This window comes from Stylophora pistillata, chromosome 7 (genome assembly GCF_964205215.1).
Source record: "Stylophora pistillata chromosome 7, jaStyPist1.2, whole genome shotgun sequence".
NCBI lineage: Eukaryota > Metazoa > Cnidaria > Anthozoa > Scleractinia > Pocilloporidae > Stylophora > Stylophora pistillata.
The window spans coordinates 33414656-33439716 of NC_142525.1; the positions used below are offsets into that span (position 1 = coordinate 33414656).

General features: G+C 39.0%; 4 protein-coding genes across 6 annotated transcripts in view; 1 reads left to right on the forward strand and 3 right to left on the reverse strand.

Moving 5' to 3' along the window:
- Window positions 1-362: 362 nt before the first annotated feature.
- On the reverse strand, window positions 363-3029 carry LOC111339391 (tubulin beta-4B chain). Its single transcript, XM_022946048.2, has 6 exons — window positions 2869-3029; window positions 2652-2760; window positions 2437-2547; window positions 1854-2311; window positions 878-1372; window positions 363-534 (listed from the first exon to the last, which is right to left on the reverse strand). Exons 1-6 carry the CDS (start codon window positions 2923-2925, stop codon window positions 430-432), a joined length of 1335 nt encoding a protein of 444 aa, XP_022801783.2. The 5' UTR covers window positions 2926-3029; the 3' UTR covers window positions 363-429.
- Window positions 3030-4104: 1075 nt separating this feature from the next.
- The window catches only part of LOC111339370 (PCI domain-containing protein 2), a 51921-nt gene continuing 30964 nt past the window's right edge, over window positions 4105-25061 (reverse strand). Inside the window, exons 1-19 of one of the 2 annotated variants that reach the window (XM_088726742.1) lie at window positions 18064-18147; window positions 17920-17961; window positions 17166-17213; window positions 16011-16084; window positions 15843-15908; window positions 15052-15093; window positions 14881-14935; window positions 14353-14456; window positions 13629-13704; window positions 12666-12760; window positions 12466-12512; window positions 11781-11841; window positions 11454-11493; window positions 11069-11142; window positions 10898-10943; window positions 10030-10109; window positions 9174-9240; window positions 5508-5564; window positions 4105-4709 (exon numbers count right to left, since the gene is read on the reverse strand). In XM_088726742.1, coding sequence (XP_088582868.1) covers window positions 4620-4709; window positions 5508-5564; window positions 9174-9240; window positions 10030-10109; window positions 10898-10943; window positions 11069-11142; window positions 11454-11493; window positions 11781-11841; window positions 12466-12512; window positions 12666-12760; window positions 13629-13704; window positions 14353-14456; window positions 14881-14935; window positions 15052-15093; window positions 15843-15908; window positions 16011-16084; window positions 17166-17213; window positions 17920-17961; window positions 18064-18126 — 1227 coding nt within the window. In that variant the 5' untranslated portion in view covers window positions 18127-18147 and the 3' untranslated portion in view covers window positions 4105-4619. Of the gene's footprint in view, window positions 4710-5507; window positions 5565-9173; window positions 9241-10029; window positions 10110-10897; window positions 10944-11068; window positions 11143-11453; window positions 11494-11780; window positions 11842-12465; window positions 12513-12665; window positions 12761-13628; window positions 13705-14352; window positions 14457-14880; window positions 14936-15051; window positions 15094-15842; window positions 15909-16010; window positions 16085-17165; window positions 17214-17919; window positions 17962-18063; window positions 18148-25061 lie in introns of those variants that run through there. The other variant, XM_088726743.1, reaches the window with a different exon arrangement.
- Window positions 5914-9376, forward strand: LOC111339392 (retinol dehydrogenase 8). Its single transcript, XM_022946049.2, has 3 exons — window positions 5914-6524; window positions 7818-8091; window positions 8533-9376. The coding sequence occupies exons 1-3, from the start codon at window positions 6167-6169 to the stop codon at window positions 8867-8869; spliced, it is 969 nt and encodes a 322-aa protein (XP_022801784.2). The 5' UTR covers window positions 5914-6166; the 3' UTR covers window positions 8870-9376.
- Window positions 19271-25061, reverse strand: part of LOC111343242 (uncharacterized) — a 31974-nt gene continuing 26183 nt past the window's right edge. Inside the window, exons 1-3 of one of the 2 annotated variants that reach the window (XM_088726768.1) lie at window positions 21030-21104; window positions 20377-20688; window positions 19271-19727 (exon numbers count right to left, since the gene is read on the reverse strand). In XM_088726768.1, the coding sequence (XP_088582894.1) occupies window positions 19506-19727; window positions 20377-20676 (522 nt within the window). In that variant the 5' untranslated portion in view covers window positions 20677-20688; window positions 21030-21104 and the 3' untranslated portion in view covers window positions 19271-19505. Of the gene's footprint in view, window positions 19728-20376; window positions 20689-21029; window positions 21105-25061 lie in introns of those variants that run through there. The other variant, XM_088726767.1, reaches the window with a different exon arrangement.

The following is a 25061-nucleotide window of genomic DNA, read 5'->3' on the forward strand; positions in this document are numbered from 1 at the left end:
TTCACAGACTGTGAGAAGGGATATGACCCAGCTACTTGGTAATTTTAAATTTGAGGATACCGGTATACAGAGAAACCTTAACCTGGAGCTTGCCTGAAGGCTCATTTCCCATGATCTACCATCCTAGGGTAAATTGGGTCATCAACAAGCAACAAAATCATAAAATTTCATGCATCTCCAAGTTTTCCAAGGTCAATTCAACCCTGTCAAAGATATCAAAGAAAATGGGAGTATTTAGCCAGAGAGGAGCCAGTGTAAAGAGGTCAGTCTGTATTCTTTTTTTTTTTTCAACTACAGATTGATACCATAGTAGTTAACTCCTTCCTTGGTGTGTCATTACCAGTGAAATACTCAGAGTGATGTATTTTTACAGGTTTATTTTAGGTTTTTCAGGTCAAATCCAGTAAATCCAGTTTGTGCAGGTTCACCCTAGGTCTCCTCTTCCTCTTCTTCGTCAAACTCTCCTTCTTCTTCAGCTGTGGCATCCTGATATTGCTGGTACTCAGACACTAGATCATTCATGTTTGATTCCGCCTATAAAAATGAACACCCAACAAATAAGTACTTTAAGTAAATTACAAGCTGCCATGCCATATAGTTAAAGAATTACATAAAACTAAAAAAATTGTACTCTCTAGTGTGGGCAAAAGTCTGGAACAAAACAGTGGGGGATCATTTACTTTTTGAGGTTCAAAATTTGTGATCTGTTACTTCTAAGGATGTTTTACTCTGCCAGAAAGAAAATATCATATGTTATTCAAGACATTAGTACCTCTTTGAGGTCAAAATTTTTTAAAACCCATTTACATTTTAATAATTTAAAGAATGTGGACAATCCCTATTTTATTTATTTTAAACGAGCTCCCCCTTAACAAACCTCGGTAAACTCCATCTCATCCATACCCTCTCCAGTATACCAATGCAAGAAGGCCTTACGCCTGAACATAGCTGTGAACTGTTCACTAATACGCTTGAACAGTTCCTGGATGGCAGTGCTGTTTCCAACAAAGGTAGCAGACATCTTCAATCCTCGAGGTGGAATATCACACACAGCAGTCTTGACATTGTTGGGAATCCATTCCACAAAGTACGAGCTGTTCTTGTTCTGCACATTCAACATCTGCTCATCAACCTCCTTCATGGACATGCGGCCACGGAACATTGCAGCCACAGTCAGGTATCTGCCATGACGCGGATCACAGGCTGCCATCATATTCTTGGCATCAAACATCTGCTGTGTTAGCTCTGGAACTGTCAATGCTCGGTATTGCTGAGAGCCTCGGCTGGTCAGAGGAGCAAAACCTGGCATGAAGAAGTGAAGACGGGGGAAGGGAACCATGTTGACAGCTAGTTTTCGCAAATCAGCATTCAGCTGGAATAAATATTATATCAGTGGTCAACCAAAAAGATGGAAAGTGATCCTCTACCTGTCATGTGTCAGAGTGCGAACACCTGATATTTATCTCTGTAAATCTTTATCTTTATTTTACAAGGAATAAACGTTAATATAACTCAGTTTTGCTTCAATAAAAGGACTTTTAGCTCAATGTTTGTCTCATGAATCAAATTTATCTCAAAAATAAAAAATAAGCAGTGCAATGTAGGAGAGATTTCACACAAGAGCAGTCTCACAAAAATGGGAAAGGCCTGATTCAATTTTCCCATCGAAGCTGTCTGGAGAACTATAATTAAACTCACGTTACGTCATTGGAAATTATTGTTTGCGGGAGTGACCGTAGCAAATTTATTTTTGTCTGAAATCAAAATTAACGGGTAGCTGCTTTCTGCGATCAGAGGATAATAATTTTGTAGTTTTTAATAATACTAGTTTAAACCAAAAAGAAAAAATTTACCTGGCCGGGAAATCGAAGACATGTGGTAACACCGCTCATTGTGGCTGACACAAGGTGGTTTAGGTCGCCATATGTCGGGGTGGTTAATTTCAGTGTTCTGAAGCAGATGTCATAGAGGGCTTCGTTGTCAATGCAATAAGTCTCATCGGTGTTCTCAACAAGCTGATGAACCGAGAGAGTTGCGTTGTAAGGTTCCACGACAGTATCTGACACTTTCGGGGAAGGCACGACACTAAACGTGTTCATAATACGATCGGGATATTCCTCTCGGATCTTTGAAATGAGCAGTGTGCCCATCCCTGAGCCTGTGCCACCGCCAAGGGAGTGAGTGAGTTGAAATCCTTGTAAACAATCGCAGCTTTCTGCCTCCTTCCGGACGACATCTAGAACGGAATCTACCAATTCGGCACCTTCTGTGTAATGTCCTTTCGCCCAGTTGTTTCCAGCCCCGCTTTGTCCTGCAATAAATCACAATAAATGACATTAAGAGCGACTCATCGAAACCGGGCAAATGTTATCTTTTACGCTTATTAAATTGTGGATTAAAAATCGATTAGTTTACGTTTAAATCTATCGGACCTACCAAAAACAAAGTTATCAGGTCTAAAAATTTGTCCGAATGGTCCGGAGCGCACTGAATCCATCGTTCCGGGTTCCAAATCGACCAGCACTGCTCGAGGTACATATTTCCCTCCTGAAAACGAAAACCGACGAAGCGTCAAAAGACAACGCTACACTTCCGCAACGACACTTGCAAAATACCACACAAACGTCAAATGAATTTCTTCAGTTTGTTACCTGTTGCCTCGTTGTAGTAAACGTTAATTCTTTCCAACTGGAGATCTGAATCACCATGATATGTACCAGTAGGGTCGATTCCGTGTTCATCTGAAATTACTTCCCAAAACTGAAAACGAAACACAGTACCATCGTGAAATCAACAGCTTGGACAGCTGCGCGATCGATTCTCGCGCGAACAAAACTGCCTCATAGAAATGTTGTAGAAACAGCCTACCTTGGCTCCGATTTGGTTCCCGCACTGACCCGCCTGTAGATGAACGATTTCACGCATTTTGAAAGCTTTCACTGGTTAAACTCCCACGGAGAAATTAGCCACAACCCGGCTCGTGAAAAAATTACTCAAAACTGAACACTTTCGTTAACAACTGTTAACGTCACACACACGCACACGTGACAAATTACTGTATCTGATTGGTCGATTGAAATTCGTAAATTAACAGGTTATTGTGAGCAATAAGCAGCCACTTAGCAGGCACTTTGCATTCAATCAGATAATATAAGTAACACCGTGTTGAAAGGAACTCCTCAAATCGCGAAATTTTCATTGGTCCCCAGCACCCACTGTTTCTAGTAGTTCAATTCATCCTGACACTTTTTCTCCAACGGATGACATAATGATTACTTGTTTCTGTCTGGCAAGTGGCAACCAAAACACGCATCGAGATTAGTTAATACCCGTTACAGAATTGTCACGCATCTAAACCACACATATATTAACATCGTTTACCAAAATTATAACGCGCAAACTCTATGAACTCAATTTGAAGCGTGTTAATTTTCTATTTAAATCAAAATTACTGTACCACGCCGCGCAATTGGATAAGGGCAACATTTGCACATTTTTAATTCATTTCTCGTTAATCATGTCATACATTAGCTACCCTACTCCAGGCAATCAATTTGCGGTCGACGAGCAAAGAAGCGGGGCGAGCGAGAGAGAATGCGCAGGATGGTACTAAGGAGAGGAGGGTGGGAAGGACTCGCCTCGCCCCCCTCCGTTACTGATTCCCAGATCCCCGCCAATTTTCGCCTGATGACCGGAGGTAAGTTGTGGTTTTCCTGCAAGGTTTTTGTGGTAAACAGACATGCGGAAATAAAAGGAGGATACCTTTCGCCCAACTACAAGTGTGTCATTTGGGAAAGTGAAAAAGCTTAAAAGTAATTTCATCGCATTCGCGAAATTCGGTTTGAAATTATGACGCACATGATGCTTTCCTTTCAAAACTATGTTTGGAAAAGGTGTAAAATCCTGGGATTGTGGACGAAAATGCAAAAGCTGCAGTCTGGAACGATTCACATAGGACAAGTTTTCACCTTTCCAGTAAGATGTGTTCGCTGTATTCATTAGAAAGAATTCCATATCAAAGGAAACTTTCTGGAGTAGAAGTCCCCTTTAGCCGTTTGAGTGTCGTCAGTACTTCCTTAGAGGAAAGACACTAACACTTAAAAGGAAGGGAAAAATTTAACATATTTATTTTAGAGTTTGTTTTAGCCCTCGTGGCCTCATCACCAAGGTGCAACTTTGTCACAAAATTAGAACAAGTGTCCTAAAGTCAAGGGTTAATTATGAAATGAGACAAGTATGCTGCAGAAATAAACACATATCGAGAGACATGAGAAAATTGCGAAGGTAATATTAAGAAGTACGTATGTACACAATGTGAACAGGGAAGGAGTTTCCGTCATTACTCGTTTCCTACAACACGATTGGTCACATTTGCTAGAATGGCACTGTTAACAGTGGTGGCACGTTAAACATGCACGCCTTCTAAATCTTTTGTTCTGAAAGTTTCCGTGAATGACGCTCAGCTGAAAAACATTTAGCGCTTTGATGTACTTCAACAAATGTGTGCCAGCATAATCCTGTTCCGCCGGATGATTCAGCAATGGAGAAATGTCCAGGCGATTGAATGCATGTTGGATATCAAGTTTACTTGACGCTGGTCTAACGTAGGTTCTGGCTACCTACAGGAAGCTAGTTAAGGCTGGGAATGGATTCTGTTTGCTGACCACCAGTTTCTGGTGTTGGTGAGATATGTAGCCTTTAATATAACCCTGCAGAACAAATACGCGAACAAACCACATTAGCATGAGTAAACAGCTGGGGCGTAGAGGGAGCACGAACGCAGTGTACACGTTTGAATGGGAAGGGGCTGTCACGGCCACCCTCTTATCTCGCCTTTGTGTTCCAATCCGCTATTTTCGCCAAAAAGCTCAATCGATACTGCGTAGACAAAAACAGTTTACTAGCAGTGAAACTGTGGTAATACGAAGAAACAAATGACCAAATCCCTTCATCGCCTACTCGGCAAAACAACATTAGACATTACTAAAGGGTAAAAGGTAACATCTACATAAAAGACCAGCCCATGGTTATATAAAGGGCGGATAAGGCCATCCACCGGATAAACTGCTATCCGATAGCGTTACCCAGCCTTTCAACAACCGAGGCCAACAGTTTCTATGTTTCTGCACGAGCTTATCCCTGTTTCTGTAGCATGAAGTACCTGGACGTACGAGTACATCGTATTGCTACCCAACATTCAGTCAGGTCTCCTAGAAAGTTTTCCTTTTCTGTGACAGACAAAGGGTCTCGCCAAAGATAACAACACAATAACCTTGGGTGAAGTTCGACCCAACTCCTTTGATCCCAAGACTATCGCGCCGGACTCCTCGCCATCGCAGCTCCCTTCGATACATCACTGGCATTTCATGCTGGCCTTCACTTACTAATTTGCTTATTAGGAAAATGGCGTGAGGAGCCATGCATAAATAAAAAATAAAGTAAACACCAGCAGTGTTGCAGTTTTATTTCACGAACACAGCCCGTTTTTCATCATTCAACTGACTTACCATGTATATCAGGTTTGCTACGATGCACTCAACCTCAGTAACGTCGATGTCTTCAACCTTAAAGCAGAAAGAAAGTAACTTAGAATCGAGTGAAAAGGGAGAAAGACAGGGAGGCCACAGGAGTACACAGACACTGAGGCTGGCGCTTATCGTTATATGTAACCTGCTATCGCGTGTTCTTTTATTTATCTTTTTTCGAGGGAGTTAGGATGTGTAGCAGCGCCGACCGCCGACTCAGGCAACTGCTACAATTTCAGATTCTCCCCCAAAAAGGAACGTTTCATGTCAGGTCCTCATTTGTCTTCAGCCGCACTATGGTTACGGAGCGTTGACATGAGCTTGAATACGTCACGGTGCACGCGCCTTGAACATTCCATCTTTATTTAAAGTCGTTTTTTTTTTCTTGTAATCCGAGACAATCTTGCCTATCCTTAGACACAGTCTTTCGTTTCTAGTTCAATATTTCTATTTTGGTGATTTGCTATCTTTTCGAGCTAATATTTTTTGATTCCCTTCTCTGTGAAGATACTTTAAGTAAAAAACAAAACAAAAATACAATAAAAAGAAAGAAAAAAGCACCGTGACGTGGAACCTAAGATATCACGAGTCACGCGATTGAAGAAACTTGAACACGGGCGCGTGGTGCATTTACAATAAGAATGGGTTCGACAGGATCCCGCAGAAGTACCACTGTGGCGGCAACAGACTCCCAGCAGCAGCAAGAGTCGCAGGTAGGAGAGTTGGAGGAGGATGGAAGCCCCCGAATTGTCTTTATCACAGGTTGCTCAACAGGCATCGGCCTGGCAACAGCAGTTGTTCTTGCAAGCGACGCAGACAAGGGATTTAAGGTTTACGCCACGATGAGAAATCTCGGAAAGAAAGCAGCTTTGGAAGAAGCCGCCAAGGAAACTCTTGGTCAATCACTGTTCATAAAAGAGTTGGACGTGTGCAGTGAAGAAGCCGTAAACAGTTTGGTAAAAGAGATTGAGAGCACGGAGGGAAGAATTGATGTGCTCGGTGAGTTTTAATCATTTAAAGTAGTTCGTGTTTGTACTATACCCAAAAAGAATCAAGCATATGGAAAGTGTTGAATCTTTTTTGAAATTAACACTTCATTTTTGTCCTCAACATTTCTTCATGTTGATAATCCCCGGTTGGAATCCCTTCATTGAAAATTGGATACGCTCCGTTTGGTTATATCGTATTTCAAATGACCTAACTGAAAGTTTTGCGGTCCAGACAGCTTATTCGAGAATCGAGTCAGTTTGGCTATGAAACGAGCAATGAAAACAAGCCGTGAAACAAATTGTCATTTTCATAAGAGGCAAAGTAGAAAATTAATAATAAAAAGTTTCCACTACTCCATGTGGCTTTGTTTTGAATGGGAACAGAGGAATGCATATTGCACGGATATTTAGTTCTGATTATATCGTATTTTAAATGACCCTTGGTGCATTTGGCGACTAACAGGTGCTTGCACTTCGTAGTTTTCAAAGACTTGCAATTAAATATTGTGCTTAAATTTCGTGTTGCTTAAAAACTTTCAACGCCATAAGTGGAAGAAGTCACTGGAAGCGATACCAAAATCGAGCCAATTGACACAAGGTGTAAATTACCATGGTCACTAAACCTTTGTTTTGGCGAAAAAGAAGCGAGACAAAAGATTTCGTGACAGTCCTCTTTAAACAATAAAATTATTAGAACCTGGCTCTTGAATACTTGGTGAATTTAACCATTGTGTTAACGACAAATGTCAAACGAAGAAAAAGGAAACTTAATTTATCCACCTTTCCAAATCAAATCTGCCTAGGAAGAAGCTCTAAATATTTCTCTGTTCTGCGCTTTGACGCAAATATTTTCACTCATGTAAACAAACGGCTGATAACACACGGTGGGACGTCCAATCATAACGTTTATCTCTTGTTTGCTTACTTTTAAGGTTAGGAAAGCAAAAATGGAAAAGGAAACGATAAATAACTACTGTATGGTGATTCTAAATTTATCCATCTTACTTTAAATAAAACTAGTACATTAAGCTTGACCCTTAACCCGTTCAGAGTCTTCTTTGCCTACGATCAAGCGCCTTTTTTTTTCGATGGGAGCATGAAACAAGGGAGCTCATGCCCTGCCATAAGGCGTTTTTTTTTTTTTTGCCAGCAAGTACAGAAGTGTAGCAGAGCAAATTTTAGCCCTCCCACCGAAAAAAAAAAAGGAACGACTGATCGTGCGATAGCGTGTTCTCTGTTTTCTCGTAACAAGCTTTCGTGTTTATCTTTTTAATCTGTGTTGGAATTTGCCCATATTACTCAGTGAACAACGCAGGACAAGGCCTGGTGAGTGTGTTTGAATGCATACCAATTGACAAAGCGCAAAACCTGTTCGATACGAACTTCTTTGGGGTCATGCGAGTACTCAAGGCTGTTTTACCAGGCATGAAAGCAAGAAAGAAGGGCCGCATCATAAATGTGAGCAGCATCATCGGAGTGAATGGTCACCCATTCAGTGAAATATACAGCGCTTCTAAATTCGCCCTGGAAGGTCTGACAGAGAGCCTGGCTCCAACACTGAGGAAATTCAATATCAGGTGAAAACAACAGTCGAGTGGCAACAAGTTAAGGTTAAATGTTGGGTTAGGGGAGGGATGGGTGCACAGTTGCTCAGATACTAACGGGCAACAAGTTAAGGTTAAATGTTGGGTTAGGGGAGGGGTGGGTGCACAGTTGCTCAGATACTAACTGGCAACAAGTTAAGGTTAAATGTTGGGTTAGGGGAGGGGTGGGCGCACAGTGGCTCAGATACTAACGGGCAACAAGTTAAGGTTAAATGTTGGGTTAGGGGAGGGGTGGGTGCACAGTTGCTCAGATACTAACGGGCAACAAGTTAAGGTTAAATGTTGGGTTAGGGGAGGGGTGGGTGCACAGTTGCTCAGATACTAACATTGATCCCTTCCACCAATACATTGTCATGACCCATTACGTTCAAGATTTTTTTAATGGCCATGATCATGATTTTAATCGTATTTCAGGTGTTCCCTTGTTGAACCCGGACCAGTGACAACCTCATTCAACAACAATGCCAAGTCGCTGAGAGAGGGAATCGACTCGTCAACCGCAGACGACAAAACCCAGGCTTTGTTACAGGAGGCTTTGAAAGAGATGTACCGTACTGTCACATCGCACAGTCAGACAGCTGAGGAGGTGGCTCACATCATAAAAAATGTCATACTCAGTTGCAAGCCTCATTTGCGATACCAAACAAACTCTGAGTATGGGCCAGGAGAGGTGCAAGCCAAGTTTTCTGATGCCACAGGAGACAAAGCTATCGATCTCATGGAAAAAAGATTCTACCCGGAAACAAAGTAGTAAAGTTTTGAGACCGAGGAGTTCGAAACCGAACCGCTGCATTTTGCAGTCCAAGGATTTGAAAGATACTTGTCATCTTTTTTAAATTTCATTTATAACTAACATGGCAGTATTTCTTTTAAAAGAAAAAACCAATCATGTCAAAATTCAATCTAAACAGAGGTGGTGGGAGACATTTTCCGTCAAACCAGCCAAGAAAAATGTCAACATTTTAGATAAGGCCTTAAAATACCTGAATCGAAACAACCATTGAGTGGCATTTTTATAGTATCATTCGGTCAGCCATCTTTCAATTATTCCTTACCTGCATTGCTCTGAGGGCCACAACGAACGCGTCCAAAGATAACTGATGAGTTTTCAGAAGAAGAGCCCTGTGAAAACGTACAAACATAATCACCTCAGTCGGATCACGGGATCTATATCGTAATTCTCTAATCTGACAGCCATATATTTCCTCGTACATAATTTCTGAGAATTTGTGTCATTAAATCAGCGTAAAACTCCTCAGCTGGTCCATTCAAGTCACCTGTTTACCACTGAACGTACTTCTAGTAGTTTAGTTTATTAGCTTCGCCGACAGGCAGGGACACCGCAACAGCTTGCGCCAATTACTGCGGGCCCAGTAAACCCACCCATCCCAGCCCAGGGGAGGACATCCACCGCACAGTAATCTCGTGCGTGGGAATTTAACGTCTCTTACCCCTAACCCTGCGAGAGACGGGGCCTACGGTTTATTCGTCCTTATCCGAGAAGACTAGAATATCTATCCATTTATTGATATTATAGAAAGGTAGCAAATTCTCCTCGGTTATTTTAAGACCATGAGTATTGGTCCGGTCGAACCCTCGATCTCGCACAACACAATCAGGCGCTCTAACCAATTGAGCTAACCGGGAGGCGGTTAATTTGAGAAGTTTTAAATGTTACAGTAATTTCCAGTAGAGTGTCGAAGGTAATCCGGGAATGCGAGTTTTTCTCGAGTGCTATTTCACTTCAAAACCAAACAATTAAGACACAAGAGTGCGATGAAAGTTTTTTAAGACCTCAACAATTTCTTTAAGTCAGTTTCGAAAAACAAGAATATCACAGTTTCCTTTAATTTTTGTTTGCAAAAGACAGTTCGAGGGCTAAAAATATGTATTCAAGACTTCAAAACTTACACTTTTTTGAATAAGTTCCTATATATTACGATCTTCAGCTTCTCCAGGATAAGGTAAACGCCACACTGGATGAAAAATGCCTGAAAATAGGAAAAAGGCAATTCATATTTAATCTTATAAAAAAGGACTGCGAGATACAGTGGCTGGCCCCCTGTGCAGACGTCTTATTATGGCGAGTTAACGTTAAAAGCGCGCGATCGTTTATTCAACTAGCCATGTAGAGTCCACGGTAGAGGGGAGGGCAGGAAGAGGCGAAACATTCACTCCCCCACTCTCACCCCTTCTTATTATTTATTTGTCACTCACCCCCTTGGTACAGATTTCTTTCTCTCCCCAGCCTTCCGCTTTCATTAACATCGAAGATGACGGCCATAATTTTCGCAAAGAAAATAATAAGCACACGCTCGCAAAAATTACGCAGGCTATACATTGGCCTAAAGGCCACTGCACTGAACTCCGGCTGGAGAGATCTGGGTTCGAGACCTAGCACTTTACTCTGACAGAGCCTCTCTCTACCCACGTCAGGGAAGCCTGATGAAATGCTGTGGGGGGAGGGGATAACCTCGCGATGGACTGGAATAGCATCCAGGGTGGGGGGGGGGGGGTAGGGAATAATACTCCTAGCACTTCATGCTACGTGGAAACCGGAATGAGCCCCAGCTAGGTGGGGCACTGGGTTCGAGTACAGACTTTACTTTCAATCAAAGAGGAGGAAAGATGAAAAATGAACTGCATAGACATTGCAGTTGGTTCCTAATGGTCACAACCTTCCAGACTATGATAGTTTTCTTCGTTCACGTCACGTATTCGTTTAAAATGTAAAGACATTATGGGCAGAAGTTTCATTGATATCACTCTGGCGAAATACCTGTTGTCTCTCTAATGTCTCGTTTAAAAGCGCAAGATTTCCCATCCTGAAAAGTATAACAAATCCAGCTCAAAGTTATTTCTTTGATAAATTTGTTGAAATGTAGGCAAAAACAAATCAATTGAATATTAGCAAGCCTTATCCGACAAGCTGCTGAGTATGTCTCCATACCTAACAGATTTAACGACATCAACAAACTGGTTCAGGTTGTACTTATGAAGCAAGTCCTCTTTTGGTATGTAGCCCTAATGTTTTGAAAAAAAAATCATACTGCAGTTAAGAAACGTATATTCAATTGAAGGATATTTCATTTCATTTTCAGGTCTAACCCAAACCGAGGTTTTATGCAATCAATGGGCCTCGGCCGTCCTCTAAAGGAGCGTTCCACTTTTAGTTTTCTGCTCTCTTGACGCTGTTCGCTAAAAATGTTCAGGTAAAAGATTCGGCTAAAAAGAGGATTGTTCAGGAAGCAGTTTTGTAAGACAATGGCTAAACTTTGTTTAAATAATTAAGCCTGAGTGTCTCGATTTTATTCAGTGCACATGCTATAACTCACCAGAAGCATTTTCACTGGTATGAGATAAATCAGGATTGCCCTAAAAAAGGTGACAGAAAAGAACCAAGAATAATGCATGAAAATGTTTCAATCTTAACAAATACCACTACGAGAAGCATAAAGCAAATTTTAAAAAAGAGCAATTAGAAGCCGTGGCTAAATTTTTCTCTGTATTAACCCTTCAATTCCTCATATCTAATCAATAATTCTCGCTTCAAGTGGCATGCAGTTCCTTCTAACAAAAAGGAAATCATCGTGTTATTTGAATGTTGCTGTTTGAAATTAAATTCAATGACACCAACCCAGCAGATACTGGATGAAGGTTACCTTTTGTTCTTACTGCAAGATACGCTGCAGCGTTCAAATGCAAATGATAGATAATCATCGGCTGAAACATCAAGAACATAAAAAAATTGGTTGATTAAAACATTCAATATCAGTGCTGAGAGCAGGGTTGGCGTCGTGGTGAGAGCGCTCGCCTTCCACCAATGTGTCCCGGGTTCGATTCATAAGTGGATTGAGTTTGTTGATTCTCTACGATGCTCCATGAGGTTTTTCTCTGGGTACTCCGGTTTTCCCCTCTCCTCAAAAACCATCATCATTTGAATTTATCTAATTTAGAGTTTATTTAGATTTACACACGACCCCACAAGCTGTTCAGCTTTAAACATTATCGTGTCTAAATAAAAGTATTATTATTATTATTATTATTATTATTATTATTATTATTATTATTATTATTATTATTATCATCAATTTTACATTCCTGATGGCTAACGTAGTGATTCATAATATCACCTTGGTCGTGAATGTTTTCTTATTTCTCCTCACAGAAAAAAAAAACTGTTACTAATGTGTGATCGTCGTGCAAAGAAGAGTTTTTTAGCTCTGTCCACAGTCACTGTTAAGTTTTGTAATCCTCTTGACATAAATTTCCAGGGCTTTAGCTGAGAATTCATGAATGCAAAATCAAACAAATGCCATTAAACTGTCAAATATTAAGCGTACCCACCAGCTTTGAAATCACTATCAAACATTGCTTTCCTTCCAACAAAGTATCTGATGAAAATCAGAGGAAAAGAAAAACACAAGATTACTTTACATGCGGTTGCTGGATATAGACACAGTGTGGGGAGGAAAGGAACTTTTTGTCTAGAGTACTGCTAGTAAATTACTTTTACCACTGTGCCATGCACAAAATCATCTTCATACCTGTATGTGACCAGATGAGCCAGTTTAAACTGGTCTTTTATGGGTGCACTGTCTATCGCTCTGATAAGAGGCTTACACAAGTGAAGTTTATTGATCTGGATGACAAATAAAAACAATGGATGCAAAAAGCAAAAGTTCTTTGAGTATAAATCATGATGAAAAAGTAACCTCATGTACATATACTCAGCGAGTCTTTTTTTTTTTTTTAACTGTCCTATACATCTTACTATGAAGGACAATTAAACTGACTAATTACTCTTGTCACGATGGGCTAAGAGAGATATTTGTCTTCCACCATCACTGTCCTTGTGGGTTAAGAGAGAAACTAAACTTGCATGCAATACCAAGTTAAAATTTACAGTGGATCAGCAGAGAAACTAAATTTGCAGGTGCTGCCAGAGATCAAAACTTTTGCCTTTATCTAATGTTATATCTGATTGAGAGAAAAGACATTGACTTGTTTTGTTTCTACTATGGCATTATTCTCTCTTAAAAAAAAAAAAAAGAAAAAAAAAGTTCACTCATTTCTGAAAAGGAATGTATTAAAGTCACACTAGGAAACCAATTAACAGTCTTGATGGTGTCTGCCCAACAGACAGTAGGTATACGCAATAACATGATTTTTCGATTAATTTGGTGTTAGCAGAAGTAAATTTTTCAAAATTGCACAAGCCCAAAGGGTGAGTGCAATTTTTAGTCTTCGAAAACATTCACAAGGGCTTATTTTTAGACCAAATTGTACAAGCAACCATGCTATTACTCATAAATAAAATACATGAAAAAGCATCACAGAAACTCAAGAAAGACAACAATTTGATAGCTTGCATGCTGTCTTATAATTGTGTTACAAGAAAAATTCACTCATTTTTGGCCAATTGAAGCATTTAATTTTTTCATGTATATTATTAACTATTGTACTGATTATCAAAGAACCAAAAAGAATCAAATAAACTTGTGCGTTACCTTGAAATAGATCTTGAATAAATGATTTACAAGTGCAAGCATGCCCCACTTCTTAGATACCTCTAGTGATGAGCGACTACAGAGTAAAACAATTGAAGTGTAACAAACCAAAAAGCATAAAGCCATGTGCATGCATAAGAGAGTTTTTAATTGATGTTGAGATTGGTGTATAGTTTTCTTGATCAATCACAGAGGATTGCAAAACAAAACCACTGAAATCCCACACAACTTCCCATGCTTACTTTCTCTAACAAGTCTCACTAACAATTCTCACTAACAATTTCCAGGCAACAATGAGGTAAAATAACTGAGAAGAATTTGCAACCTTTCTATAACATCAATGAAATGGATAGATATTCTAGTCTTCTCGGATAAGGACGAATAAATGGAGGTCCTGTCTCCTGCAGGGTCAGGGGTAGGAGATGTTAATTTCCCATGCACAATATTACTGTGTGATGGATGTCCTCCCCTGGGGTGGGATGTGTGGGGGGAAAAGCTGAGGCCGTTACATGGACTAAAGTGGCTGCCAGAGGCGCCTGATAATGCTGACGTCAGATCTCAGCCTTAGTAACACTGTAGACCTTAGCAATTCAGCCTATGCTGCTATTAAGGTATCGAATCATTCACTTTCACTCTGACTTAAAGCCAAGCAATATTGCAGATAACCCATAAAGTTCCATGAACATAACAACTGTGAGGGCTGGTATTAGCTTATGGAACTGACCTATCACTAGCACAGACCCTGAAGCACCCCATCATTACTTCTGCAGCCTTCTCCAACATTTCTCCAGGTTTTCCCTGTCCACTTCTTACTTGCTGTTTGTCTGCCTGTCAAAATCATCAAATTAAAATCATGTCAATAAAATTATTAATTTTTTTCCAAACAATAAACAATAACGTTTGAAAGACATGTTTTGACATGACTTATGCCATCAAGCCCACTAAAAAAGTTGATTAAGATATTACTTTCTGCAAGCTGTCATCATGTGCCTACAGTTAGTAGTTAAAGTAGTAATTATAGCAAAAGTTGCAATGAAACATGTCTGATAAAATTGTTTCATGTTGTGTTTTTTGGGTAAAATTATTCTTTTACCAATAATAAGATGTACCAGTAAATTCAATCAAATCAAGAAGTCAGTGAATTATCTTTGAAAATAGTGCCATATTCTTGAAACTAAACACGTAATTAAGATCTGAAGTGAAGAAATTCTTACAAACTAAATAAACACTAACTCATTTCAAACAGTTGTACCTGCATGGCAAAAAGTCTCAGATCTAATGTGACAACATTCATGAGTGGTAATGCCCTGATGAAAAAAAATCAAAGACACCAGAGCCAATAAAAATTACCTGCCCTTGTCAAATAAGGTGGCATTTGCAAAAACAACACATAGTATCCATTATTACTTGTTAATAAACATACCAGTTTTCGTCTTTTTGACTCTGGAAAGCACGGGTGAAAGACTTTCTATTTGTTAAGGTTAAAGGTTACTGGATAATATGCAAACAATCAAAAAGTACAAAACTAAAGTTACAGTAGGCATACACCGAGACTCTTCAAACAAAAACATTTTTGGTGTTGCTATGACTTCAAGCATTCTTTCCACATTACTTTTCCTGGTACTGGGTCAACAATGATATATGTTTAGAATGTTTTTTTTTTGCCCTACTGCTAAGGGATTGACCCAGTCAACCAATCAAAGGTTTATCGATCATAAAATAACACTAGGCCAGTTTTGCATACATCATATGGTCATTACAAATATCAGGTTGTAGCTCCGGCACTTTGGAATGCATTACCGCGTGAGATTCGTTCTATTACAGATCTAGGGATTTTTAAGTGCCATCTGAAAATGCACCTCTTTAAGGAAACTTTTTATTAATTTTTATTAAAATTTTATCATGATGATAGTTGCTAGTATCTTAACATATGTTGTATGCTTTAATTTTATCATAGTATATTTTTAATAACTATTATTGAGATGTAATGCAGGCTTAATCATTTCATGGAAAAAGTGCAATATAAGAATTAAATTATTATTATTATTATTATTATTAATATTTTAACATTCTTGCTCATTTATATGGATTTCTTTTGGGCTACAGCATTTGAGAGAATACTGGGGGGAAAAAGATTGCATGTATCAGTAAATGAAGCACTGGTCCCTCTAAAACTTCCACTACTTGTTGTATTTTAGGCTTTAAAAAAGATATTGAACAACAACTGCTTGGGCAGATCGTGCTTCTACATAATTACCATTGGCCACAGCCCAAATAGCTCTGCAAAAAACAATGTAAATAGAAGAATATTTGGGTTAGTTTCCTCCTTCATAAACCACAACACTATATATATTATCATTCTATTTTGAGAGCATAGCTCACCTGAGATGATAAGCTACCATTTCATCGTAAGGTGGTTCAAACCATCTTTCACATTGCAGCTGAGCATCTGGTAACTGACAAAAATATAAACTGAATACAACTGCTACAATGATATGGTGAGTTTGTTAAAATATATATATATATATATATATATACATTTTTTATTAATATATTCATGGTATAACTCAATTTCAGGTTTCAAAACGCCTTGAAATTCTGAAAAAATGGAAAATGTACCCTTTATGTCTAGTTCCTTTCAAAATTTATGATGAAACAACTTAATACTGATGTGATCTCAAAATCAATAGCAGCAGTAAGAAATTTTGTGCCTTTTCTTGCTGGGATAAAGTTCTATTGACTCACTGGGAAGGCCGCATTGGAAAATATTTCACTCAAAGTCATGATGTATGCACCTTAGTGTGCTTAGTTCACACCTCACAACAGAGAGCCAAATATTTTCTCTTCCCCCAAGCCATATTTCTGTCAGTAGGCATTTTATCATGTGTCCACCCTTCTCTCCCTCTCTTTTCATTTCCTACTTTTTTCCTTTCTGCTTATCACAGCATCTCACACAGGGCTGTGCTGCTTGTTCCAGCCCTATTTACACCATTTTGCAAAGCCCTCACTCATAATGTTTTTCGATTTAAGTACATGCAAGGCTGCCTACATCATCTGATAATTAATAAGTATTCATCAAAGTGGAGGTAGCTAGTAAAGGATATTTACAGAGTCACTGACATGAAGGTGAATATGCGGTTAATTTGGTATATACTAAAACTGTGAGCAAGGAAATATCTCCCATATTAGTCACTGACACTGAGGTGAATATGCAGTTATTTCATTGTATACTAAAACTGTGAGCAAGGAAATATCTCCCATATTAGTCACTGACACAGGGGTGGATATGTAGTTATTTAAGTAGATACTAAAACTGTGAGATAACATAGCAAAAAAAGATGATTTTAACCCATTTATCCCCAAAAAGATTACAATGATTTCGCACAGAAATACCACATGTGTTCAGTTGATGGGAGGTGAAAAGCAAAGGATATTTGGAATTTGAGCAGCCAATCAGCATGCCTGCGATGCTATCCACTGTTTTATAATATACTTCTACAAATTATCACCAAAGTAGGCAATGTATTGTGGTCTTACCTGTAGTCTTGGACTTGCTATGTGTGGATGACGAAACGAGAATAGTTCCTAGAAGTACATGAATATTTGAACAATTTTTAATATCATTAAACATCATAACAAGTGCAAGAGTGAAAAGTCACTAATACCAGTTCATTAAAAAAAGTCATTTAAGGCAAAAATGAACTTTGATATTATACCGCATTTCTACAATAGTTAGCTAATCCTTGAAGAAAATCTTGATTACAGTTAAAATGCAAAATTTTCATTTTAGCATACAATCAGTTGAAGCTGAAGTTGAATTTTGTGACATTTGACATTTCCCATAAGCATCAGGCTTAACCTCTCTTTTATTATTATTCAACAAATAACTGCACGAGATCCAGCGCAAGCTCTGATTAGTCTGAAACCTACAATTCAGTGTACATTTCTATTGATATTACAAAAGCGATAGACTGTTCATCTTTTCAGTTTACTAGCAAAAACATACTAGGGGTGTTGGTCACCCAAACGGTGTGATCCACCACCTTTATGCGCGCTTCTGCCACGAACGCGAAAAAGTGAAAGTGCTGTCTTCTGCTTGAAGACAGCATACAATAACTTTGTACCAGCCCTTATAAAAATACTTCGGTAACTGGCAAAGTTTCATTCAGTTGAGTGTCGTCTCAGCCTGTGTAAGTTTAGTTTCAAATTTGTGTGGGGACGTCCTAAGCATTTGAAGAACGGAAACGCAGCTTTTATGCGGTCGTCTTCAGGACCATAATTTGAATCTTACCGCTAAAATGTCACCACTTTTGGAAACAAGTCCTTTTTCAACCTAGAGAGAAATTTCAAGCATGACAGTAAACACATCATTCGGTCTTTTTCTTTTTCTCTTTTTTTTTTTAAAATAAAAACAACGACAAAATCGCTCTCTGACCTGATCTAGATACTGTTCAAGGCTCATGTGCGCCATCTTAAAATAATCCTTGTTGTTACGCATGCGCTCCTTAATTTCCGCTGGTTTTGCTATTTGGCGGGAAATCGGGAAATCTGGCCCTTCTGGCCCCTCAGCAAGACAAGAGCGCCTGCGATCATTGGACAGTGGGGAAGTGAAAAGCCCTGGGGACCCTAGAGTTATATATTTATTTAAAAAAGAAACTCTATGTAAGAGATTATAAACTGTTTACGATCTCTTGGGTATTTTTGGGTGTATTTCCATATTGATTTCCAGCTGTCTCTGGAGAGAGCTTTTAGTTAGCCAAGTATATACAAGAAGATTGCTTCTCCCCTTATACCTTACGAGACTCCAAACAACACCTTTGCCACTATATGTGGTAGTCCTTTTACAGCATTTGAGAGATCACTTCTGCGCTTGTCATTGACGTGCTGTCTTCGACTTTTAAGAACTGAGGAAATGAATACTCAAGTAGCCTGTCAATCAGAACTCCCCAGTTCAATGGGCCTCCAAGCTAAAACAGCTTGAAAGAGATTGACAGCAAAATTCAATTTTGAAGAGACTAGAGACGTATAGGTGTTTCATCGATTTGTTTGCCTTGGCATCATGTTAACTAATTTTAACCAAAATACTTGACTTACTATGTTGTCGTTTTAAGCTTTGCTTCGTGGAAATTTTGGCCAATCCTTGAAATAATGAATTTTGCTGTAATGCCGTCGATAACTGTTGACTTTCATATCTCACCTTTGCGATACCGGTACTGGCCTTTTTTCATTACTATCCAAGTAGTGTCTCGCAGAGGTCATGGGTTCGAATCCCGTAGAGGCCTGAATTTTTTTCAGGCTGCTCAAGTAGTGTTCTTTACTGCGAAGATCGCTTTGATATTAATTACTATTTGTGTTTAGAACCGGTCGTTTCATTTTTGTTTTATCGAAGCTGGCAAGCAACGATGGAGGATCTATAATTTGTTACTATCTTTTAAATGTAGTTAACAGGATAATGGAATCAAGGAAAACACGGCTTAATTTTGACAAACATTGTTGATTTGCGTTGTTGTCTTTAATTTTTAAGTTATGCTCAGTCGAAATGCGGCTACTCCTTCAAAGTAACAACACATTCATTGAGTGAGATCAAATCGGTTTCGCCCAAAGAAAGCTCTTTCTTTATAAAAAAGAGAAATTTGCCAACCTTTAAAGGTAAACTTCTTTTATTTCAATCGTCTCTAATGAATTAAAGTGTCAAGCTGAGTTGACAAAATCTTGTTCTACAAAATCGTGTTTAACAAACTCTTCACCAGTCAAAAGATGACAAGAAAGCAAAAATAAAAACCAAACAAACAAACTAAAAAACTTATAAAAAAAACCCTAAAAAAAGGAAACAAATGCTACGTAACACAAGCGAAGAGTCGAGTCAGACTGGTCATCTCATTTCTTGCGGAAGCTCTGAAGTCGGTCATTGGGGAATTTCATAGCATCCGGGTCTTTACACCACGCGCCTCCATCCAGTTGCTGTTGCAGACCCTTGTAGTTGGTTTCGGTGAAGATGGCAAAATGCTGGTTCTTTGATAGCACGATGACAGAGGAAACTCCTCCATTTTTTCCGCTTGGGAAATACGGGTTCACATCTGGGCAACTTTCTTCAAACCACTGCACGAAATTGTGAAAAGAATGGCACTCAGATAAAGGAAGAAGCAACTTTCATCAGAAACTAATTTTATACTATCATCTAGCCTCTAAGATACTTTCTCTCGCAAACAATGAAGTTCGTTTTTCAGGAGTGCCTTTTACAAAAATGTTTGGATTTGGTTGGAACTTCCATTTGATATGAATTTTTGAAATCGTCTAGATATACCTCCAGGAACTGGGAAGGGAGATCTGGGGCGAACCAAAGCTATGACTTCATTTGGAGAAACGTGCTTTACCTTGTCACGAAACATTATTTAGTTTGCTATCGAAGGGAAGGGCAGGGGAATTGAAACAAAATAACTAGTTTTACACCAAATGTCTGACCTCCGTGACGCTAACAATAATCTGATGGGTTTTTTTTTTTCGCCAGTCACTTAAACACTGTCCGCATGATGTATGACCTGTTGGTGATCCCTTATTATTTCGTGTCACTTGATACATTATGATGCCACATTATTCATTTAGAAATGACTGCTACTGATCGGGGTCAAAGGTAGTTTCTCCTAGCCTTGTTTTCAAATGGGGATCGTAAGACAGAGTGGAGGGCATTATTTCACAGAGAGTGGGAGCTTTTGATTATTGAGAAGTTTATGTATCCTCCATGATTTACCTTGCTGTCCCCACCGTAGAAGCTGTGCTCGAACAAAAGGATCCCTTCCACTTGGTCCGGAAGGAGGAACATGGAACCATTCACAGCTGAGATGTCTACCTGTGCTCCAGGTTGGACCACCTTGTAGTTGGATGAGTTACCCCCTGCTTCTTTGTCATTGAAGTTTGCATAAGTGTAGAAGATCCAAGTTCCTGAGGATACGTTGGCTTTTAAGAATTCAACACCATCCTTTTTTAGGTTCTTGTCTGAATTTGCGAACTCCTTCTCCAAGTTGTATTTGTCGGTCAACTTGATAGACATGATGGATCAGACCTGAAATAGATTGATTTGGAAATAGCAACACACTGAGATGTAAATGAGTTTACTACGATTGCTTACTTCGTATTAAGGTCCAGCCATTTTTGCGCTGACGAGTCTTTGAAACCCAAAAGTCAACATTTTTAAAAGGAAACAATTTTTCACTTGCCAAATCATTGATTTGGCAAGTGAAAAATTGAAATCAACCCTCCTTAATCGCGGTAATGCAACTGTGGGTGGAGTCGGCCAACTACCGAAAGCTTGAGAAAACTTAAAACTTAGATTTTTGTGTGTGTATGTGTTTCCAAATGGTAGGCTAATGGTTTCCAGCTATGTCTTAAAATAATATTCCTTACGTGTGTTATTTCTGGGACGCCAATGTCTTCTTGATGTCTGACGAGAATTCAAACGAGACACTTTCCCACTATTTGTGGGATTCCTTTTATAGCATTTCTTAGATCAGAACTGCGCATGTCATGGACGTGCTGTTTACAACTCGCAAGAAGGAAAAAAAAACACCTAATTAAGCTCATTAGACATAATCACAATAGCTACTAAAATATTGACACGTTTCACCATCCCCCTCAAAATTAAAAGTACAAAAGTGTCAGACTGACCAGCGTTTTACAAAGTATTCCTCAAAGAGTAGTTCTCAACAAGCTGTTGCTGGATATTTGACAGAAAAATTTAATTTTAAAAGAAAAAAAGGCATATGTTTTTCATCTATTTGCATAGCTTGGCTTGACCTCAAATACGAATATCATAGCTTGTCTATCATATAGTTTCATGACGGGATTCCAGCACGATGGCATTCCAGGATAATGCCATGCAATGATTTCACATTTGCCATTTATCAATGAGGGGAATACAAAAAAAAAACAAAACAAAAAAACAAAAAAGGTCACGTTTTTCTAAGACTTTGTATTCTTACACAGGGGAAAATTACATGGAAAGAATAATTCTTTCAGTGGCGGTTTGCCGTGTTTTATGAGTATTTTTAGGAATGCATCAGTCTGAATGTAAACGAGGAGAGAAAAAGTTCTTAGTAGGGTGTTGGCTTTTACGACTGACGTTCAAAATTTTGGCCATTTTACGACTACGGTTAATCCAAAAGGACACAAAATGACACATTGTAGAAGGGGAACATTCTCACCATAAACCTTTCTTACGTCTAACGGTTAAAGTTTTTCCATTTGTACCCTCATTAACAGCTAAATTTCTTGGCTGGGAGTTTTAAAGCTAAATGTTAACCCCGTTGAGACCCTCTAAGAAACGAACAACATGACGCGCCTCACGATTTTCTCTCAAAATTGCACGAACAAAAAAATGTTTGAAAACTGGCGTTTTACAAGATAATTCTCAAAGAGCAATTCTCAACACGGGATTGTTCCATACTTTAGCGAAAAAATTCAATTCAATTTTGAAAAGGATTAAAAACACAGAAGTTTTTTCATCTCGTTGCATAAACGTTTTAGTTGACCTTTAGTACCCGAATCGTATAGTTGTCTAATTTGATGTTTCACGGTGGCATTCCTGCACGTACTCTCCAGTGTTTTTCCATGTTTTTTTTTTTTTCCATGAGCATTCACGCTCTAACAAACACCCTCCGCCGAATAGGCGCCCACCGCCTAGGCCATAATTTCGAACAGGCGCCTTTTTCGAACAAGCGCTCCCTCTCTCACTTTCTTAGTTAGTAAGGATAAAAGGAAAACCTGTTTCTATTGCCACTTTATTTATAAATTTTAAAGCTTCGACTACAGCGGAATCAGTACAAGAGCCTTATAAAGTGAGCGCCTCCTCCCCCTGGAATAAGCACCTTCTTCCATAAGCGCCTCCCCCACCCCCCCTCGATTAAGCGCCCTCCTTCCAACAATCGCCTCTCCTTTTATCTGAAATTTGGAATATGCGCCCGAGCTCTTATCCGAGGAAATACGGTACCTAATGATATAATATTTCAAGATAGCCATTTGGCAATAAGTGAATTAATAAAGTACAGCTTCTCATACGGATTCTCGTTGCCCTAGGGGAAATTAAATTGAGTGCTTATTTTCAGAAGTGGTTTGTCGTTTTAGCTGTATTTTTAGCATACGATGGACACTTTGGTCTGAATGTAAACAAGAGGGGAAATAATCGGATGCTTTCACCACTCCCACTTAGAGCCATATGATGAAAAAAAAAAGGGTCTGACGATTGGCACTTCACAAAATATTCTGAATAATATGTTGCTTGATAATTTGACGACAAAATTCTATTTAAAAAAGAAAAAACGCATACTCCTTTCAAATCGTGGTACGTTTGATCGTTTTGTTGTTTCAAAATAGCATTTCAGTACTTATTCCCCAGTGTGACGACCGTAGAACCTTTTCAGTATGCTGTTTCGGTAAACTGAAGCAATCATGAAATCTCGTTAAAGTGAGAAAGAGGGTCTCGATCGGGAGATGGATGTACGGCTAAAGGTTGAAATTTTGGCCAATATTACGGCCACATAGCTTTCCATTGTTGTCACAGGAAACTTTCTTTTTTTCGGGCAACTTTCTATACGAATAATCTTTAAAATTTATCAACTTTTACCCCTCACGACTAAATAATTCTCGGATAGGGACGAATGAATGGAGGCCCCGTCTCTTGCAGGGTTAGGGGTAGGAGACGTTAATTTCCCACGCACGAGATTACTGTGTGGTGGATGTCCTCCCCTGGGGTGGGATGGGTGGGTTGTTGTCTTGCGTTTCATACATGAGCTCCTGGCTCGGGCAATCTGGGTAACCATGCCTCACGTAAAGACAATAAACTTAATTGATTGATTAATTGATTGATTGATCATTTAGCCGTTTTACAGCTAACAGTTGACCCCATTCCCCACCCCTCGATGAACAATGGCGTCAAAAGCATGCCATATATTCCTCAACGTGAACAAGCACATTCATACAGTCAAATACATACGGTACCTTTAATTTTAATTTGATGCTGTAGTAAATATCAAGAAATGAAACAAATGCAGATTGCTTTTTAACAGGAGAATCCACACCAGGTACATGCATTACCGCAGTGCAAGAGGTTTTTGATTTTACATTATGACAGCATACAACATTTGCAATGTTTGTGCTGGGGATTCCATTCCCTGAAAAACCATTTCGGAGCTAGTTGATCGTTACAAGTTATTGTTACACACCCTTGCTCTAAAGACGATTGTGATTGGCTGATAAGTAATCACGTGACCCTGCATAAATTGAAATGCATTCTGCTCGCGGTACAACTTTGCCTCCTGTCAAAATGTTATTGTGTTCTGACGAGAGATTATAAACTTTTTATAATATTAATCTCTGCCTCTGAGCGAAACACATTTGTTGAATGTGATCAATGTCCCTGTTTTTTCACATGATCATAACGTGGCTGAGGCAGCTAGTGTGCTTGGGCTTGCTATTTTTGTCGCTCTCTGCGATATAACGCTTGATCTTTGCTAGTATTTGAAAACATAACGGTGCTACGGCGTGATGCTTAAAAACGGCGCTTTTCTACTTAATCGAAGACAGACGTCGCGATTAAATTTCTTCACCCACCCAAAATGATCTGAAATTCGGTTGTTCGAAGCTTGTAAGTAATATCCATGTCAAAAAAACATTTTTTTCGGCAAGGCTCAAAGATTCAATTCTCTCTATTTTTGTCTACGGGCAACCCCATGTAAGATTAGAAATGATATGTCGCTTTTTTTTCTCTCCAGACTCGGATTGCAACAATGTTAAAAATAGATCACTTTCGCTCGATTCGCGTTTCAATGATATTGTGTCTAAGAAAGTTTTAATTAACTCTGAAGACTCTTCGTTTTCATGTTTCTTATGTAGAAAATGTCTTTTTTGATAGAATTGGTTTACCATTACTATTATTTTTTAACCACTCACAAAAGCATATAAAGCTTTCAAAAATCGGTCGATCAAAGTAATCGACTTTTTCACCAAGTGTTGTATCTCGTGTATCTCGGGATTCCATCAACGTAATTATTTTTAATATCGAGTTATCTTCAAGTCTACGTTGAGTATATCTTGAACAAATGATTTTTTCACATCGCAGGAAACTCTTCAAAGTAGCGCACGCAAGACATAAAACCACGCCATATGGCTGCTGCGTGACGGAACGCAAATCAGCTTCCAGTCATGACAATGTTTACACTTCGAAATGTGATCACTACGTGGGTATAAAAACATCTTAACTGTTTGCTTTACTTTTTTTCGGTGGAAATCCCGTTTGTTACAAAGTTTAAGTGAAGTGAAAGATCGATAATAAACTTATCACGTACTATCTTTTTGAGTTGTTCCATAGTTTAGCAGCTTTCGAGAAATATTTGCCATAAACGACAACCAACAAGCACGTCCACGGGGTACATCGATCGATAA

Bases quoted from the DNA above. Each gene is read 5' to 3' on its own strand.
- LOC111339391 (XM_022946048.2), bottom strand. From the start codon at position 2,925: ATGCGTGAAATCGTTCATCTACAGGCGGGTCAGTGCGGGAACCAAATC. The intron at 2,761-2,868 runs GTAGGCTGTTTC...TTTCGTTTTCAG, and splicing joins GGAACCAAATCGGAGCCAAG to TTTTGGGAAGTAATTTCAGA. The intron at 1,373-1,853 runs GTAAATTTTTTC...TATTTATTCCAG, and splicing joins GTCTTCGATTTCCCGGCCAG to CTGAATGCTGATTTGCGAAA.
- LOC111339392 (XM_022946049.2), top strand. From the start codon at position 6,167: ATGGGTTCGACAGGATCCCGCAGAAGTACCACTGTGGCGGCAACAGAC. The intron at 6,525-7,817 runs GTGAGTTTTAAT...CATATTACTCAG, and splicing joins GGGAAGAATTGATGTGCTCG to TGAACAACGCAGGACAAGGC. The intron at 8,092-8,532 runs GTGAAAACAACA...ATCGTATTTCAG, and splicing joins CTGAGGAAATTCAATATCAG to GTGTTCCCTTGTTGAACCCG.